The sequence below is a fragment of the Paramisgurnus dabryanus genome, chromosome 4 (genome assembly GCF_030506205.2).
Source record: "Paramisgurnus dabryanus chromosome 4, PD_genome_1.1, whole genome shotgun sequence".
Taxonomy (NCBI): Eukaryota; Metazoa; Chordata; class Actinopteri; order Cypriniformes; family Cobitidae; genus Paramisgurnus; species Paramisgurnus dabryanus.
Window position 1 is genome coordinate 15487657 of NC_133340.1, and position 20521 is coordinate 15508177.

Here is a 20521-nt window from a genome sequence, read left to right on the forward strand (position 1 = left end):
TCAGGAAATTTTATTATGCAGTTGTGCGTATGGAAAAATGCACGCAGATGATGTGGATAAATAGCACATGCATTAAAGTTTATTTACGTTATTTTCATTCAATTACAGTAGCCTTTCACAGCTCCCTCAGTGTGATGCACACAATTCTGCATGAGTTGTCAAAATAAAGGCCCCATTAATTTACCCAGTAGTATATGTTGCGAAGCATTAATTGCCCTTTGTGATATGTTTTAGTCATGCCCACTGAGGTCAGTTCTGACACCCCCCCCATGTTCAAAGCAACTCCTTCATCGCCTGTCAAAATAAAAGTCCTATTTTATATTCCGCTATATTCCACTGCCGTAGATTTAATTCACAAAGTAAATCAAAACATCTAATTTAAGAATATCTTCCAAAATATCGAGCCCTCTTGGTAATATTACAAAACTGAGTGTTAAACCCATATTTATGAATCAAATTAACATTTTTACATCGCCTTTCTCTGGCCTTTAAGATATGATCTACGAATTTATTTGCAAAAATGACGACAATATTTTTATTAACTTGACGACAATAAAATGCAAACATAACATATTTATAATTTGACACATAAATGAAGCGCCTCCTGCTGTCCTGCAAGCAGCGGAGCGCCTTGACCCGGAGGAGAAGCGTCGCATCGGCCATTTTGGGCTCAAAGGGGGCTTTTCTGTCACCACGTGAGGGCTGGGTTAGTGAGTCCGAAACCGACACTTTAATCGAGTGGAGCGAGGACTCAGAAAACAAGGGGGTAATATTGGGCTAGACGCTGCCACACACACCCGCATTTGTTTCACATGTGCTGATATAAAGAGTGTAAAGGATGCCGACAGTCACTCTGCCACCCAAAGAAAACGCTCTCTTCAAAAGGATCCTGGTGAGTACTAATGTTTCAGCGCAACAACAACATTCATCTTGCAAATAAAGTCTGCCGGCTACTGTCATGAAGGTGATTTAAACATTAGGTTGATTCTGGTGCCCATCCAGTCTTGTAAATGCATGCAAAACTCAGCGATCAAGAGTCTCTTTCTGTCAAATGGTGGCTAGGTTTTAGCCTGCTAGCTGTCAGTGTGCTAATGTAGCTTATCATGAAGAGACAGTGATGTATGATGAAGACTCCTAGTGAGTGGAGAAAACTGTATGATATTTGTAGTTCTTGGTTATTTTATTTTAAATAACAATAGTGGTAATATGGTCGAACTGCTCTGATATAAGGCTGGATGTAGCACTTTTAAGTGTCTCAAGTCAGTCTCATGGCCTGTTCTGCCAATAGTCTTTTTGAAATATCCTCAGGCTGATAAATACATTTCTTTACTCCGCAAAGCAAGTGTTTTTCTGTTTCTATTGTTAATTTTAGTTTAAATATTAGTTGTTAAGTTGGTTCTTGGTTTAACCTGTTTACTATATTCCTGTTGTTTCCAATTCAAGATCATTCTGAAGTTGAGAGATGCTCAGTTTAACACTTGTTTATACACGAGTTATTAAGAACATCTGTACACTTTACTGGTATATGAAGGATTTCATTGCAGATCTTATTCATGGTTTGTCACTGAGGCCTTTATGCAAACGAGCTGGAATTTATTAGTTGCTCATGAAGCTGCTGATTGTGTTTGATGATAACTTATATTTCAGTCACTTAACAAAGTTTTTTACCGCAGCACTTTTCTTTTTTTGTGTGTGAATTTATTTGGGATTAACTGGGGAGGCCTACATTGCTTGTAAAGCCTGTAGGGAGCAGTCGACACTGGCATGAGTGGCCTAAATGCATAGGCAATGGATGCTTGGATTTTGGGCTACTTATTTTTGTTTTGAATATTTGTCAAGCAATAGAAAAGAGTGATTTTAATGTTGTTTTAAGTTGTGAACTTGATGTGATAAGCTGCACATGCACCATCCACTCTACGTATGAGACATTGCACATGCACTGTGACGTTTAGATGCTGGTGAAGTGGTTAGATTTTAGAGTTAACTTTTTGTTATTTCTCTCGCTAGCAAAACTTCAGAATTGTCTCACTGAAGTGCTGTGCATTTTTTATGTGATATCTTTTCTATTTGGCAAACCTAGTTGGATATTGTGTAAGATTGATTTTATTGTACATTAAAAATATCATAGTTATTATGATTCACATTATCATTATAAATCTGACTGCAAGCCCTCTAGAATGTTAGGACGGTTTCACATTTGGTGCGATTGCCTGGTCCGAACCCAAGTTCGATTGCTTCCCCCTCCCCATGCCCCCCATGGACTGTGTTCCCATATTATTTTTGCATCCGAACCGCGGTACGCTTGCATCATCAAGCTGCAGCCGGCCCGTTCTCATGTTGCTTGGCAACCGCTGTAAACGAAAAGACGACAAGCGTGATTGACGAACTCCAAGCAGACAGATGATTTCTGAATGCCTCCGCAAAAAAAATTGATGTCGGCGGACAGACCGCGTTGTCATCGAAACGACTTTAGTATGTTTGCAGCAGACAGACGAAAGTGCGTTTCTGTATTATTTCTTTGAAAACAAAACCAAAGGTTTAAAAAAATAAGAACAAAACTCAAGCAAGCATTCTATGCATTTTGTTGTCAAGGTAAGTGCACGCACACAAACACACACGTCTGTTTTGGTGGGACATTCCATATAATACGTAATTAACAGCGGTTCACTTCCATGATTTGGTACGATTGCGCTCACATTAGCCGATCTGGAGTTCGCATGAAACGAACCCCAGACCACCCTTTTTATGCGGACTCGAGTACGTTTCGCGGGTGCGCACCCGAGTTCGGAAGACAGCGTTCACATCATCCAAATGTACCGAACTCTGATGTCAATCGAACCCGGGTGCGCACCAAAAGTGCTAATGTGAAAACGCCCTTAGTCTAGAGCCCTGATCAAGCTGCTTTTTACTTCTTTCCAAAGCGCTACGGAGGTTGCGCTAGTACCATTGCTTCTTTTATTGCTAAGCAACCATGAGCCGTTCTCTCTGTGACGGCTAAGAAACAGACCTCACGTCAATTATCAACATCCGATCAGTTAATCCGAGCGGGACTTTGGATATTCGTCCAGTGAATAGCTGTCACTCAGAAGTACCGGTACTCAGAAGCGGGGTTAGTTTGCGTCAACTGTGACAGCTTCCACCTCATAGGCAATGAGAGTAATAGAGAGTAATAAAGAATGCATGCTCAAGAGTGCTTTCTACTGCCTAGAAATCAGAGGGGTGCGGTCTGTAGAATTTGTGTCTCTCTCACTTGAATTCATGTGCATACATGTCTAGTTATTTATTGAGGTTGACCAGTGTCCAGGGGCCTCATTTATCAGCATTGCGTAGAAAATGTTCTATATTTGTACCTACGAATGAAATTTAGAATGTGCCTAAGTACAAAAAAATCGGGATTTATCAAACGTGCGCACGAGGTTCGTACGCACATCAGTAAGTAATCCTTGATGATAAATCCCATGTGTTCTTAACCACCATGCTCGTGCACGTTCATGGTCATTTGCATTCCGAAACGCCTCCAATGAACCATATATGGTGACAACACCTCCCGTTATAAGTCACGTGGTTGTGCTTTTCCCTGATCGCAATAATGGCAAAGAGAGCGTAAAAGAGGAACTTTACAGACACAGAAATTGAGTTACTGGTGGATGAGGTTAAATCCTAATAACACATCTGTTTGGTTCACTTAGTGGGGGAGGAATGACTAACAAAAGAAAACAAATCTGCATGGGAACATGTTACCAGTGAGTTTAATTCCATTGGGTATGAGAACACTTCTAGAAATAAAAAAGTGGTTTGACATTAAATTATCAGCAAAAAAAAACCCCGCGTCACAGCACACCGACGTGAAATCAGTGCAACTGTAGGAGGACAGACAATGACAGAACTTGGACAGCCGCATAACCATCATCATCATCGGCGCGATCTTTGAAAACGTGCTCCCGGCAGAATTGATTATTTGCCAAGTCTTTCAATAATGCAAGATAAGCCATTGCACTGTGTCAAGCATTTGACGGAGCTTTCTTATATAGGGTTAGACACTAATTTCATTAATGAACTTCAACACTGATTTGCAGTTACTTTATTAACAGTAAACATTTTTAACACCTGTGGGTGGATAATAAATAGACAAAGTGTTCTTTTAACGCTGGGGATGGACGGTCCTGTGTAGTATCGCTATTCTACCACTAGATGCTCTGTGTACGCATACTCCGAGGTTGTGCGTATATTTACACACATTTCTACGTATAAGTGCAATTTGATAAATTCCACACTTTGCGTAAAACTGTTCCTACGCACACTTTACGCACACTTCTGTGCGTACGAACATTTATCTATTTTAACACTTAGGTAAACAGGTGGAAAGGTTACGGCCAGATGTTTTTGATTTGTATCTTAGGTGAATGTCCCCCAGAACAGGGGTTTTCAACATTTTAATGGATGGTAGTGACCCCCACATATGACCTTTAGGGAGGGATCCCTTTACTAAAATATATATCCATATTTTTTATAAAGAAAGATTTAAACTGTGTGTTAGTTATATAATAATTGTGATATTATAAAGACCGCAAATTGTAAACAAACCAAAAAATTGGCTACACATAGACTTTCAATAGTTTTTGCTTTATCTTTTATTCTTGAAAACCCTGTTTTAAAGGGGACATTTAACAAGACTTTTTTAGGATGTCAAATAAATCTTTGGTGTCTCCAGTGTACGTATGTGAAGTTTTAGCTCAAAATACCATATAGATAATATATTATAGCATGTTAAAATGGCTGCTTTGTAGGTGTGAGCAAAAATGTGTCGTTTTTATTAGCGGTGCTCTGATAAATGCTGATATTCGCTAATAATACATGGCCGATAACTATTCTGAATCGCACAGCCGATCTTATTCACAGCTATTTCATGTACTACGGCTTTTGATCAGGAAGTCCTAATTGAATATCGATCTGAAATCACTGTTAGTTTGAGTCGTGGTTAAACATGCATTTGAAAAAGCAACACTTATAATCATTATACATCTTTATTATCATGAAAATACCTGAAAAGGTATAAAGAACAGCAATATAAATATATCCTTAAAGGCGTTCTAAGCGAATCTGTGTGTTGATTTTTGAAATGTGTTTTCAAACAAACTGAGCGTAGTTAACTCCTCCCCATCCCTTCCGTGCTTTATGAACGTGCCCAAACCCAACCCCCAAATCCTTCTTGGCATTTATTGGTTAGAATACTTTGTTATGGTTTCTGGTGTAGGCTTCGTCTGCAGCACATATTGAGTTTCTGCACGAGATCGCCCTCTGACTTTTGGATGTAGCGGCATTTCACCGTAATTCATTGAGAAGCATAGCAAGCATCATTGGCCAATCGATCGGAGCATCCCTAGTTTTTGGCTGTCTCCTTTTAAATGCAAATTAGCTGATCTCTGCTCTAAATGGCAGTGTCGTGGTTGGATATTTTTTCACATGCTTGCAGAGAATGGTTTACCAAAACTAAGTTACTTGGTTGTTCTTTTTCACATTTTCTGGGTTGATAGAAGCACTGGGGACCCAATCATAGCACTTAAACGTGGAAAAAGTCAGATTTTCATGATAACCCTGCGTTAAATCGTGCGATTCTGCTTGCTATACTTCTCAATGAATTATAGTGAAATGCAGCTACATCCAAATGCCAGAGGGCGATCTCGGGCAGAAACTCAATATGCACAACAGAAGTACCACCATTTACACACATCTTCACGAAATGCCTATAAGTATATATTGCTGTTCATCGTACCTTTTTTAAGGTATTTTCATGATAATAAAGAATATTTATATTTAGTTTGAGGTTGCTTTTTCAAATGCATGTTATAAATGACTCAAACTCACAATGCTTTTAGATTGGTAAGTACTTCCTATTAGTGTTGTCACGATACCAAAAATTCTTGGTTCGATACCGATACTATGTCAATGGTTTCGATTCCGATACTTTTTCGATACTTTTCCTGAAAAGGGAGAAACACTCTCAAATCTCATTGCTGTAATATAAAATTAAAAACGGGACAACATTCTTATCATATAACACACTAATAAATGAACAGCAGATATATTAAACATTTAAGCAAAATATAAAATATATCATATCAAAATTTAAAAAATTAATTAGAGCAATGGCATTCAAGGTAAAAAAAGAATAATTTTACCAGCATTATCTTAGTTTTTCTCTAGTGAGCGTTAGCATAGTAAAAAAAGATAAACAAGTACTTAAACAAATGCATTGCTTATTATAGTGTAAATGTGAAAATATACCTCACTGAACGACATGAGGGTTAATAAATGACGTGTTTTTGTGAACTTAAAGCACAACAGTATCTGGGTTCATTTACTTTTTACCACAGTAAAAGTATTTTCTTGTCAGCTAAAATGCTGTCTAATTTCCCAAGTCTGATAACTGTGAGGCGATTGTATTAACTTGGATCATTACAGGCAAAACGTGACAACACGCATATCAACAACAAAAGTCTAGAATTAATACTTTGGGATGATTATCAATCTCTCGTCGGCGTGTCGGTCCTTTAGTGCTTTGCTAGCGCCGTTAGCAACGCATATTTGGCTTACTTCACTTGTGTCCTTCGGGTTCGCATGTTTTTTGACTCGCATCCGAAAAAACCTCCACACAGCAATGCTGCTTGGCTTTCTTGTACTGTTAAACCGGAGCGAACGAGATGATGAGAGGAGGCGGAGCACTGCATTCACGTGCACTGTGTGTGCGGCGCCGTTTAAAAGAAAAAGAGAGAGAGCGAGAATGCGCAGCTGGTGTTTGCAGAGTTACATAAAAAACAACTCGCAGCTCGTCTAGGAGTATCGATTCCGCGGGACACGAGTATTGGAATCGTTTTAAAATTTCCGTATCGATATTAGGGGTGTAACGGTACGTGTATTCGAACCGGACCGTTTCGGTTCAGGGCTTTCGGCACGGTGCGCACGTGCACCGAAAGGCCGAATGCATTTTGTGTGCGCCTGTGCGGAACATAATACGTGCGTTTCCGCACGAACATATTAAGTGGCGGAAGTCTCCGCGTTCAGCGCAAGTCTTCTGTCAAACATATAACATAATTCGGCCCGCAGAAAGATTTTTATTTTACTTAGTTGTATATCCGTTTGATTATTGATGTAAACGTTTACGTGTCGTATCTAAAAGCGCATGTTAAACGCGTGTCAACGCGCTGCTTTGTTCTTTCAAAAGTGCGTGAGAGGATGCACGTCTTTCGTTGCTACGCATCCACGAAACGCGCTTTCTGTGACAGCAAGAATAAGGAATGCGTGATCAGATTTTTCATCTGCATATCACGTCAATCATATCATTGTCACAATGCGATCAGCTGGTCGGGACAGAGAAGAGCTGTAACCCGGGCTTACTCAGCTGTTACTCAGCTGCGGAGGGGTTCGTAAGTAAAGTCACAGCTTACATTGATGACACAAGCAAAGATTAGGAGAAACATGCAAAAGATCAAAGATGGCTATGTATGCAGCTCACTAATCTCAAAATGAGTGTATAATAAGTATATCATCATGTTGCTTGGTATGCAGTTACACATAGAGCAGTAATATTATTTTTATACAGAGATGGTACATAGCCAATTCAATTCTGTGAGTTAAACAATCCAAAATAAATCAAAACAGAAAATTTTTAGTGGCAAAAATGTAGGCTAATAGTTCATAAATGTATTCAGGAATTGAATTTGTTAGTTCAAGGTTTTAGTCGAAAAAGTTTAAGAGAAGGTTAAGATAAGAGTTACCTTCTGTTATAAAATAATGTAAAAAATAACTTTGCAGTAGTATTTTATTTATTATTTTTTCATTTTATATATATTTTATCTGTTATATTTTAATAAAGTGTTTAAAAAAAGTGTAAACAAATTGTAAAAAAAAGTTTAAAGTAATAAACAACCTGCAGTTTAATGTTTGCATTTCTCCCTTACTGTACCGAAAATGAACCGAACCGTGGCTTCAAAACCGGGGTTCGCACCGAACCGTGATTTTTGCGTACCGTTACACCCCTAATCGATATGTATCGAAATATCGATAATTTTGACAACACTACTTCCTATACTGAACAAATAGCCATAATACATGAAAAAGCAGTGCAAAATTTCGCATTTGCGATTTAGAAACTACATTAGACAGGCATTATTAGTATGAATCGTGATTAATCATCCCAGCTTTACCCTGCCCTAAGAAACAAGACCAAAACCAGACTTCTTATAGGATGTGCCTGCATGCTTTCTAGATAAAGCCCCATCACAACAATAACCCCTTCAGATTTCAGAAACAAAATTGTGAGTTGTTAACTAGTAGTATGGGACGCATTGATTGATCCAAAATCGGTGAGAAGAAGTGTTAAAATAGGAAAATCTGATTCAAGATTTGCAGACAGAATGAGGTGATGTCAGTGTCCTTACCACCCGCTGGCTAAACAGAGGGCTGTGTAATACAGAGTACAACAGAAGCTCAATTCTTCTCCAAATAGAAGTACTCAGAGTAAATTACCATCATTTACAGTCTTCCAAGGGAAAAACAAGTCTCTCTCTCTCTCTCCCGCGCTCTCGCTCTCTCTCTCGCTTGTTTTATTGTTTTATTAACTGCTCTTTTTCACTTTTATATTTTCAGAGATGTTACGAACACAAGCAGTACAGAAATGGGCTGAAATTTTGCAAACAGATTCTCTCAAATCCCAAGTTCTCAGAACATGGAGGTGAGTATTTTGTGCACATTCCATGTACTGCATATATTGCATAGTGTTTAATGGTTTTCCTAATAAACATAGCTGATATCTAAAAATGACCAATAATGAGAAGAATACATTAAGGAAGGACACAAAATTTCCAAATTTGCATACACGTTCAATATCATGCAAGATATCAAAACCAAAACAAACACGTTAGTGCCAAAAACAAATATGGAGGCATGCAATAATTTCAAATGTAATTTCCCCTAAATAGTTGTCACGCTAAAGTTTGCCACAAGACATACAAAAACCAGAGAGCTTTGTTTTGAAGAACCATATCACTTAAACTGCATGCAAACAGCCTGATGTTTTGCATTGGATTGTATTCATAAATGTTCTTGCTTTCAAACTCCTGATAAAAAAGAGCAGGGGTTTGTTTACTTGCCCATTCCGATATAAGTTTGATTAATATTAAGGTTCACATGTGTGTGTTTTTTTTTTGCAGAAACCCTGGCGATGAAAGGGCTGACCCTAAACTGCCTGGGGAAGAAGGAGGAAGCATATGAACTTGTTCGCCGAGGTCTCAGAAATGACTTGAAGAGCCATGTCTGTATCCTTCGTGCTATATTAATGTGCATTACTGTTATGCATTACCCGGTGCTGTTTAGAAGAGGATAATGATCCATGTGTTGGAACAGTTGGAATTACTGTGTGCTTGTGTTTATGGCAACAGTGTTTTGCACTTCAATTTGTTCTCTGTATGGTTTCTGCTGGCGCTTCTGATGGGGTGATGCCCCCTAGCCAAGATTTCTGTCCGGTCTGAATGTGATCTGTAGTGACGCCACCAAATGTGTTTGTCAACTGTGTTGCTGCCAGTCAAATGTTTCACATTCAACAGTTTCATACTGTGAAAGAAACTTGTTTGTCTATGTGTCTTTCTTGGCTTTTGCTGATGTAAATTGTTTTGGTCACTACAGACTGTTGTCGCTATGATTATTTTTTTTTCCTTAACGTGATGTTTTCAGGCTGGCATGTGTACGGTTTGCTCCAGAGGTCTGACAAGAAGTATGACGAGGCTATAAAGTGCTACAGGAATGCACTGAAATGGGACAAAGACAACTTGCAGATCCTGAGAGACCTTTCCCTGCTGCAGATCCAGATGAGAGACCTGGAGGGTTACCGGGTTAGTTTGTGTGTGTTTGTGTATGCTTGGGCATTTTACTGAATTTAATGGAAGTGCTTTGCTTTGGTTGCAGTGTTTAACAACATTTGCCCAGTTTTCAGTATTTCATATTTAAAATATGAAATATATTAAATGGATTTAATATGTTTAGTTGGATTTTAACTTTTAGTCATTATTTGTGTCTTTCTTAGTCATTACAAAATTAATTGTTTGTTCTTGAATTGACTTGGTGCCACAATATTGTGTCTTATAGTACTTTGTTTACATTTATATATTTGAGATCTCAAGATTTTGTTCTTCCTTCACCAAAAACAAAGAACTTTTTTTAATTAAAAATGTTTAAAAACTGATTATGTGTGAATGTGTTTGTCTAATAGGAGACCCGGTATCAGCTACTACAGTTGCGGCCGGCCCAGCGAGCGTCATGGATTGGTTACGCCATCGCGTATCACCTCTTGGAGGACTATGAGATGGCTGCCAAGATCATTGAGGAGTTTAGAAAAACACAGCAGGTAAATTTACTGTAGATGTGGCAGATGTGACAGATTTGTCAAATCTATGTTCATTAGCTTGGCACAGCAGCAGGTTCAAAAGAAAATAATTATTAAGGATGATAGCGATATTGACATTTACCTTTACTGATAGATAATGATCGTTTTGTTTTTACTCATTGTTTGAAAGTTATGTCATGAAAGTGCAGAGTGTACAAATTGGAATTCTGTCATTGTCACACACATTATAATAATCATACCGTATGAGTTGTGATATGTTTTTCCACCCCTTTTAATTGCCGGGTTAAAATCTGCCCTCAACATTTGCTGTTTTTAAACAATCGGCCGATGTCCAATAGTGGGGAATAATGCTTTTATCTGCCGACACCGATTATAGGCTAATCCTAGGGCTGCTCCGATAAAAAAAAGCTCATGCCTGGTAAAACTAATGAAAATAAAACACTTCAGTCTTTATTAAATTCTCTCGAGGCGCGTTCAAGGTGCCAAATAAAGAAAGTTCTTCTCTCACATAATGCTTATAGTCGTAAAGCTTTCTAAACTTTAAGCAAGCTAAGACAAACTTGCTTTTATATCATCGTCTCTCATATAGAGGTATTTATCCTGTCTGTAGGCATATGTTCATACCTGCTGATTTTACATGTTGCCTATTTTTAATGAACTGTATGCATAAACACTGTGCATTCTAGTGCATACTATAGCGCATACTATAGCTTCAATAGTCTATAAAATTAATAACGCAATTAAAAACAAGATTCTGTCTATCAACACTTAATCTGTTGTTATCTTCTGGGCATTTTCACTTTAACGCTAACTTTAATTTGCCCATATTTTAAAACTGTGGTGAACATTCAGTTAAAAGCTACAGTGAGTGGCAAATTTCTGCACATTTTTATAATCCAAAAACAATATTAACTGAAAAAACATGTATACCGTGAAAAATACTGTTACTGTGAATACTGTTACTATCATCGCTTGAGCGTGTCCACATAGAAATGTACCATATGTTTGTAAAGGCACAAAGAGAAATCCAAATCTGCAGGGACCACCTAAGCAAAGGGTTGTAAAAATGCTCGCACTGCATAGAAATGGTCTCCGCATACAGGAGCCCTATGATGACAAAGTTATCAGAAAGATTGGTTCATGAGATCAGCAAATTTAGCGAGTACCGATCCAGTCATTTAATGCGATGATCGACCAATGACGATCGATCGGAGCATCCCTAGATACATCCGTGCATCCCTAATAATTTATTCATTAACCAGAAATTGGGACCAAAATTCCCACATCCACAATATAATAGATATCATCTGCCACCGAATGATGGCTTTTGGTGCCATCCAAGGTAAAAAAATCAATACCGCGTACCTTCTCTGGTTCTGTTCCACATCTGTCCACAGCTGACGTCTTTAAGAATTGACAAATAACAACTAATTTCTTCCGCCAACACCTTACTTACTAATGTCTTATTTTGTTTTTTCAATTTTTTTCTTTGTCATTAAAAAAACTAACCCTTGACTTTGTACACTGTGTTATGCTACGTACACACCAAATGTGGGGAAATCGCGTTACTTGCACTAGATTACTCGCGGGATTTAACTTCGTGTCATGCAAATTTTTTGCTTGAGTTTAATATTTTCAACTTGGGCGAAGACGTGTTTGAGGCATATAGAGCGTGTTTTCGTGGCAAAGGCGCCGCCCATATCACGTCATTTGCATCCCCCCCACACAATGACGCGTCTGATCGCATCTTTGCATTGACTTTGTATGTAATCTACTCGCGCAAATCGTTGAACTCTCATTTGGTTGCTTTAATTGCTTTTATAGATACCTCATTTGTAAGTCGCTTTGGACAAAAGTATCTGCTAAATGTAAATGATAGGAGACAAATTCTTCTGTGATGAATTCAACCATTTTTATATTATAAAACAAAGTCGTAAAATAATCTAGTTCTGTGCTTATAGAAAAGCAGCAGTTTTTCTAAACATACATACTTGTAAGTATTCACTAGCGATAACTTTGCTTATGTGACTCTGGACCGCAAAACAAGTCATAAGTTGCATGCATATATGATCAAGTTCAATAAAGAGATTTTTTTTATTTCCTACCATAAATATATCAAAACTTTATTTTTGTGAGTGGACGCTGCAAAATCAAAATACAAATTGGCCAGAAACTCCCATACAAACTTTGCTTTGCTACCCGTTCCTTGGGGATTTCCTATTCAAGTTTGGTTTATGTAAAAGCTAATTTCAATGGAAAGCTTATTTATTTAGCTTTCTGATGATGATGTATAAATCTCAATTTCAAAAAATTTTCCCTTATGACTTTGGGTGGAAAAACTGGGTTCCCGAAGCAGAACCAGTGTGGTAAAGGGAGAAATTAGAGCAGTTGTAAATGAGGTATTGTAAGGACATCATAATGCCACTGCAGGTTAACAAGCAACACAATGGCATACATGGTTCTTGTGGAGTCCAAGATAAGACTCTCACTTCCCCTCATTGGTTTCTTGCACAACCGGAGGCTAAATGTTGGCAGCTTTCAATTGTTCGTAACTGTTTTGGAGGGATTGGGGGTGTTTATCTCCAAGTAAACCTGTTCTTTTTACGCAAGTGTTTATATATGTTTTGTTTGCATGTGTTTTCTTTAGACATCTCCTGATAAGGTGGATTATGAGTACAGCGAGCTGTTACTCTATCAAAATCAGGTCTTAAGGGAGGCAGGGCTCTTAAGGGAAGCGCTGGAGCATCTCACCACATACGAGAAACAGATCTGTGACAAACTGGCCGTGGAGGAGACCAAAGGTACATAAAACACTGTATCACTGTTATTCCAATTTTGTTTGACTTTGTCTGCGTCCGAAAACTCATGCAGCTGAATTGTTGCTTCGCTACCTCATGAGGAAATGGCTTGAGGGCAGTGTTTGTGTCATAGGCAGCATAAAGGGAAATCTGTTTGAAATATAAACTTATCATATATTTAAAAACTACAATATTAATTTCTTGCTAGACTAATTACATTCTTCGCAAAGCGCATGCATAGAATAGTAGGACATTGAATGGATGTCTACATCTATGCTACCTTCAGAAATTGACCTGATAAAGGTCTCAGGGAGACATGAAGTAAAGCAAACATTGGATTTAGACATGCCTTGATGCAGTCCTACCTTGGAATGCTCTGAAGGCAGCATTTAAAAGCCTTGGGATGCTTTATTTTTGTGGTGCTCTTTAATGGATTGTTTTTCCTTTTCTCTTCTAATGTTGTGGGTGAGTAGGTGAGCTGTTTTTGAATCTGGAACGGTTCGAGGAGGCAGCAGATGTGTACAGACGACTGCAGGAGAGAAATCCAGAGAACTGGTCTTATTACACCGGCCTGGAGAAAGCCTTCAACCCTGGTACTCAACCTCACAAACTAAGATCTCAGCGTAGCCGTTATATCACGTTATTACTGTATACAAGTCTGTTTCATTGTTTAACAAATTCTTGTGAATTTCAGCAAGCGTAGAAGAGAAGTTGAAGATCTATGAAGAAGCCTGGGAGAAGTACCCAAAAGGCCTCGTTCCTCGCAGACTACCGCTCAACTTCCTTTCTGGTGTGGAACACTTCCTCTTTAAGTATTTTTTTGGTATACATATTTATATATGCAGTGTGCTCGAGGTAAATTTCATATGCAGGGTATTATTCTTTTTTTAACTGCTCTAGTGAACACTTAAAAACTGAAGAATGCTTTTGTCTTATGTCTATGCAATGGTGTACCCAAGTCCTGCTTATATGGCATGTTGAGGTGTCGTTTCTTTCCAGGTGAGATGTTTCGGGATTGTCTGGATAAATATTTAAGAATTAATTTTAGTAAAGGCTGTCCTCCAGTCTTCACCACACTCCGATCTCTCTACCAAGACAAAGAAAAGGTAAGAACACACTACGTTTCAGTTGAAACAAAACATGACTGTGTTAGGGATTATTGGGGTGGGGCTAAAACAGTGGCTCGATAAGGCACTGGAGCAACGGAGCATGGCCTCGCTCCTAACACAATCGCATACATTTATTCAGGGTTAGAGAGGTATATGAAACTTGAGAGAGAAGGCAGCTTTCCTGCAAGTGGGTGTGGTTTAAGTGCTCACAGGGACACGCCCCAACATTTAAAAGCAGCAAATTCTGCCTGTTTTTCCAAGATTTTGATAACTTATTTTATTTACTTGGTGCTTTTTATCATTCAAATTTGCATGGGTGGTTAGTAACACATTTTCTGTGGTGTGACAAACTGAGAAACATTTAATATCAGACTTTAGATGGACTTTAAGTGATAATGTGTCCTTTTAATGCAAATGAGCTGATCACTTCACCAAATGGCAGTGCTGTGGTTGGATAGTGCAGATTAAGAGGCGGTATCATCCCCCTTTGACATCACAAGGGGATCCAGATTTCAATCACCTACTTTTCACATGCTTGCAGAGAATGGATTACCAAAACTAAGTTACTAGGTTGTTCTTTTTCACATTTTCAAGGTTAATAAAAGCAATGGGGACCCAATTAAAGCACTTAGAAAACGTCAGATATGTCCCATTAATAAACTGTATGGACTATGTTTGTGTTTAACTGTTCCTTTCATTTGTAGGTGTCAATAATTGAAGAATTAGTTGTTGGGTTTGAAACTTCTTTGCGTAGCTGCCGAATGTTCAGCCCGAATGGTATGTGTTTGATTTTTAGTATTTTCTTTGTTCCATGTATTCAAATACAGCTTACTAACATTAAGTTAGTCACTTTGTGATTCATTGGTTTGTACTGGCTGGGGACAAGAGCAGCATCTGATTGGTTCTTTTGATGGTTAAATGTAGATGATGGCAAAGAGGAGCCACCGACTACGTTACTTTGGGTCCAGTACTTCCTGGCTCAGCATTACGATCAGATTGGTCAACACACCATGGCTCTCGAATACATCAATGCCGGTATTGAGAGCACACCTACTCTGATAGAGCTTTTCCTGGTTAAAGCCAAGATTTACAAGGTAATGCACAAGACACAGCATGCTGTAATTGATGGTATTTATTAACTTGAGATAATTGATTTTTGGTGTATTCATTTTTATTCGAAGGGTAAGGACAGTTCATTGTTCATTTACCACACAATATAAGTTCTACGTTTTTATATACTTGACTTGTTTTACAGAAATATCAAACATCTTAATAAAACTATCCATTCAAATAGAAAATAAATTGAACCGTGTGAACCGTGCTCAGACCACTTTTGGGTCTTTTTGGGGGGGGGGTCAGAGATCACTTGTTTTGTTCACATATACACACCGAACTGCTCCGAGAGAGTTTGAAGCAATTAAACAAACTAGGTGTGAAGTGGGGCATGCATGTAAATATATTTATGATAATTTTATATACAGATAACTTTGTCTATATACACTGTGCAGTTTCCAGCACTATAAACTGTATAGTTCAAGCAACATCCCAACCTGTTTGTATGACCCTTGACCTCTATTTATGTTTGTCCCTCAGCATGCTGGAAACATCCGGGAAGCAGCTCGCTGGATGGATGAAGCTCAGGCCCTGGACACAGCGGACCGATTCATTAACTCCAAATGCGCCAAATATCTGCTTAAAGCGGGCCTGATCAAAGAAGCTGAAGAAATGTGCGCCAAGTTCACGAGGGTAGGATCACGCATTCGAGTACACAAGCATGCTTTGGCCGATTGTGCCATAGTTTTGTGGGTGTATTTGCATGTGTTAACTCATCTGTTGCTGTTTTTCAGGAAGGAGCATCTGCCGTAGAGAATTTAAATGAGATGCAGTGTATGTGGTTTCAGACTGAATGTGCTTTGGCATATAAATCTATGAAGAAATATGGAGAAGCGCTCAAAAAATGCCATGAGATTGAGAGAGTAAGTCATTCTTTGTTTTTCAAAAAAAGATGCCAAACAATACAAACAACACATGCTTTCTATCTTATATGACCTTCTCATCTGTTTGTTTGGCCCTTTTATACAATTTCCTCACAGCACTTTGTAGAGATAACAGACGACCAGTTTGACTTCCATACGTACTGCATGCGGAAGATGACGCTGCGCTCCTACGTGGACCTGTTGAAGCTAGAGGATGTGTTACGTATGCACCCATTCTACTTCAAAGCATCACACACCGCCATCCAAATCTACCTCAACCTTCACGACAACCCCCTAACTGATGACAGCAAAGAGCTGCAGACTGAAACTGGTAATACTACATACATGTGCAAAGTTTTATTGCACACCTGTTTAGCAAATACAGCATGCTTGATGTTTCTATATTAAAGTGAGCTTTGTCAAACAGGGAATCTCACAGACAAAGAGCTAAAGAAGTTAAGGAACAAGCAGCGGAGAGCACAGAAGAAAGCACAGCTAGAGGAAGAGAAAAAGAACGCGGAGAAGGAGAAACAGTTAAAGAACCAAAAGAAGAAAAAAGAGGATGATGATGAAGAGATCGGAGGACCTAAGGAAGAACTCATACCGGAGAAACTGGCCAGGGTGTGTGTTTTGCATAAATGGGAAATTCAGAGGGAGCATAGAGGATCATAAAATGAGCAATTAAAATGTTCTTTAAAGGGATAGTTCACTCCAAAATGAAAATTTTATCATAAATCACTTTAGTGCTCCAATTGTCTTCATAACACATTTTTAGATATTTTTGATAAAAACCGGGAGGCTTTTGTCTGTCCCATTGACTTCAGTTACATTCACAATCCGTTTACCAGAAAATAATGAAAGACATCGCCAAAAAGGTCCATGTTCCATCAGTCGTTCAATAATAATGTTATGAAGCGACGAGAAGACTTCTGTGCACAAAGAAAACAAAACAAACGATTTTACGATGTTGTTACAAACCTGTATAAATATTTTGTTCTGATGAACACGAAGGAAGATATTTTGAGAAAGGTTTGTAACCAAACCGTTCATGAGCCTCATTCACTTCCATATTATTCTCTTTTCCTACTATGGAAGTGAATGGGGTTCATGATGCGTTTGAATACAAACATTTCTCAAAATATCTTCCTTTGTGTTCATCAGAACAAATAAATGTATACAGGTTTGTAACAACATGAGAGTAAGTAAATGATGAGAGAGTTTCCATTTTTGGGTGTACTATTCCTTTAACTCTTTTCCCGCCAGCGTGTTCTTTTTTATTTGCCAGCCAGAGCCAGCATTTTTTTCTTGATTTTTACAAAAGTTTAATGCCTTCCAGAAACATACAATATTTCAAATCAAAAGAACAGAGACCCTCTGTTTAAAAAAAAAAAAAAAACGTTTCATCCTACCTTCATTAGTTCTGTTTTTATCACCCCTTAAATATGGGTAGGTTTCTTCAAAAACACCAAATTTAAAACAAGGACTTTTAATAAAGATCAGATGCAGAGCTATCCTCAAAACTTAGACAGCTGTTTGCCCTAGGGCGATACTTCCAGGTTTAATAACTTGCGGAAGACCGGAAATACTCGACATTGGCAGGGAAGCATTTTTTTCTTAATTGACAAGTTAACTCGTCAATGGCGGGGAAAGAGTTAAAATTCCTGAACCTATCACAATATAGTGACAACTATGAGAATGTGTTTAGTCTAAACTTGATGTGGAACTTGGAACTGAGAAACAAAATTTTACTTTTCCCTTTTTATTTTCCAGGTTGAAAACCCATTGGATGAAGCTGTAAAGTTTCTGACACCCTTGAAAAGCCTGGTAAAGAACAAAATAGACACACACCTTCTGGCCTTTGAGATCTACTTTAGGAAAGGTAAACTTATTTCATCTATGAAACCCAAGTACATCTCAATTTGTCTATAGATTATTTCTATACTAGTTAATAACTTAATAAACATTTTTAATTAATTATTGTTTCACAGAAAAGTTTCTATTAATGTTGCAATCGGTAAAGAGGGCCTACGCCATAGACCCAGACCATCCCTGGCTTCACCAGTGTTTAGTGCGCTTCTTCAAAGGAGGTGAGCAAATCGTGTGCCTCGAGGTCTTTGGTCTACTTTGCTTTATGTTTTCCATCAGGATGTTTGCTACTTTAGTAGTTTCTCTCTATTTATGCCGTCCTGTGTATCGATTGGTTGACAGTATCAGAAAGTAAAGACTTAGCAGATTCAGTGAGCATGGTGCTGAGGCAGGAAATCTCCAGGCTGTTTGGGGACAGTAATGCCAAGAGCTTCAATCAGACCTTCCTCACCAAGCACTCCAATTCCATCCCTCACCGAGTAGCGGGTACAAATGCATACACACACAGTTTTATCTATAAAACCACAATCGTTACTTTCCATATTGCGTTTTCACCTCCGTTTTCATTCCCTTACAGCTGCCAAAATGATGTTCTACTTGGACCCTTCAACACAGAAGAAAGCTGTCGAACTGGCTATAGCACTCGATGAATCCCTGAACAACAGAAGTGTTCAGGTACACAATTCACTCAATAACTTTTGAAGGATATGTCTGGATGGTAAATGTATATAGAATGACATTATTATATTAAGTGGTTATCAAAAAACAAAGAAAAATCGAGGAAGGGAGTTACTTTGTTCACATAAGCTCTTCCTATGTTTTTGGGAAAGTCTATCGTATGGTGACAGACAGGGGTCACTGCACTGCAATGAAAGAAAACACATGCAAATAGAAAAAACACCAGAAAATGATTTTTGTGAGGATTTGCAACGCGTTTCTGTGTTTGTGTTGCGAGTATCTGCAGCAAGTATGTTGTCAAACTGATTAACGCTTCCCCGCCAATGACGAGATTTTCCGTCTTTCCGCAATACCGCTATTATTATTCCGCAACTTTTTAAAACCGGAAGTATTGCCCTATGGCAAGCTGCTGCATGTCCGTGTCTGTTTTAAAGATCGCTCTGAATGGGATCTCTATGAAAAGTCAGTCACAAAAATGGAATTATTTTTGCTTTTTGCTCAAAATATGGTGTTTTTGCAAAAACCTACCCATATTCAAAAGCTGATTGCAAAAGAACCACTAAAGGTAGGATAAAATTTTTTTTTTTTTGTTTGAAAGCAGAGGGTCTGTTCTTTCATTTGGTATATTGTATGTTTATTTATTTAAAGAAGAACATTTTCTGGAAGGCATTAAACTTTGGTGAAAATCATGAAAAACGCTGGCGCTGGCTGGCAACTTTTTTTAAAAACGCTGGCGGTGAAAGAGTTAAGATGATTTCAGCTGCTTGTATATCATGACTGTCGCGAAAATGTAGCTTTCAGTATTTTCTAAGCTGATTCATTCCTAGCATCACTAATAACCTTATTGCTGGCATTCGTATGTTGTGGCCTTGGCCGCTCAAGCATTGAGCTCATCCTATTGAAGAACTGACAAGCCATTATGCTGCAAAAGCAGATCTGCTTATAGTTTTAAAACATTTAAATATGTACTCCCGTGTCATGTTCAAGCATATCAATCACACTTTATTCTTGCAGATCTGTACAGAGGTCTTGGAAAGCCTGCACGATGGTAGCCTTGAAGATGCTAAGGAAACTGCCGAGTCATACCGAGCGGAGTGTCATAAGATCTTCCCCTACACCCTGGCCTTCATGCCCCCAGGTTACGAGGAACACATGAAGATTGCTGTCAATGGAGACGTCTCCACGGAAACCGAAGAGCTGGCCAATGACATGTGAACATCTGAAGCGGCTGACAAACTGAACACGGAGGAGAAGGCGGAATGGGAAGCAGTGCGGCTTCGCTACTGTCAAACACCCGAGATGGTTGCCTTTGACTGACTGACTTGCGATTTCTGCGAGGAACGTCCTGCAATCTTCTACACCTCCCAAGATTGCAGTTAGGACTGAAAGACAGTGATGTGTTTGAAGTGGAGGATGACGAAGAGGGGTGTGTGCGCGTGTGTGTGTGTGTTGGGGGGTGGGTGACGATGAATAAAATGCCCATTTTACTTTTTTAACCTTGCTGATGACTACTCTCTAACAGAAAACTAGTCAAACAAACATGCATCCCATTTTGAATTACAGTTTGTCTGAATGCAATGGCGAGAGCAAATCCTATAGTCAGCAAACCAAGCAAGAGATTGTGCACTCAAACCTGCCTTTCCCCTGTTTTAAAGAGTAATTTATATGAAAAATAAAAGTTTAAAGGACAACGTG

At 38.6% G+C, this 20521-nt stretch overlaps 1 protein-coding gene across 1 annotated transcript; it reads left to right on the forward strand.

Moving 5' to 3' along the window:
* Nucleotides 1-651: 651 nt before the first annotated feature.
* naa15b (N-alpha-acetyltransferase 15, NatA auxiliary subunit b) lies at nucleotides 652-20517 on the forward strand. Its single transcript, XM_065265213.2, has 20 exons — nucleotides 652-892; nucleotides 8647-8731; nucleotides 9210-9314; nucleotides 9730-9887; nucleotides 10265-10399; nucleotides 13047-13200; nucleotides 13671-13790; nucleotides 13892-13987; nucleotides 14197-14303; nucleotides 15011-15083; nucleotides 15231-15400; nucleotides 15900-16052; nucleotides 16154-16282; nucleotides 16400-16613; nucleotides 16710-16903; nucleotides 18053-18161; nucleotides 18271-18369; nucleotides 18491-18634; nucleotides 18726-18823; nucleotides 19841-20517. The coding sequence occupies exons 1-20, from the start codon at nucleotides 839-841 to the stop codon at nucleotides 20039-20041; spliced, it is 2598 nt and encodes an 865-aa protein (XP_065121285.1). The 5' UTR covers nucleotides 652-838; the 3' UTR covers nucleotides 20042-20517.
* Nucleotides 20518-20521: the final 4 nt, after the last annotated feature.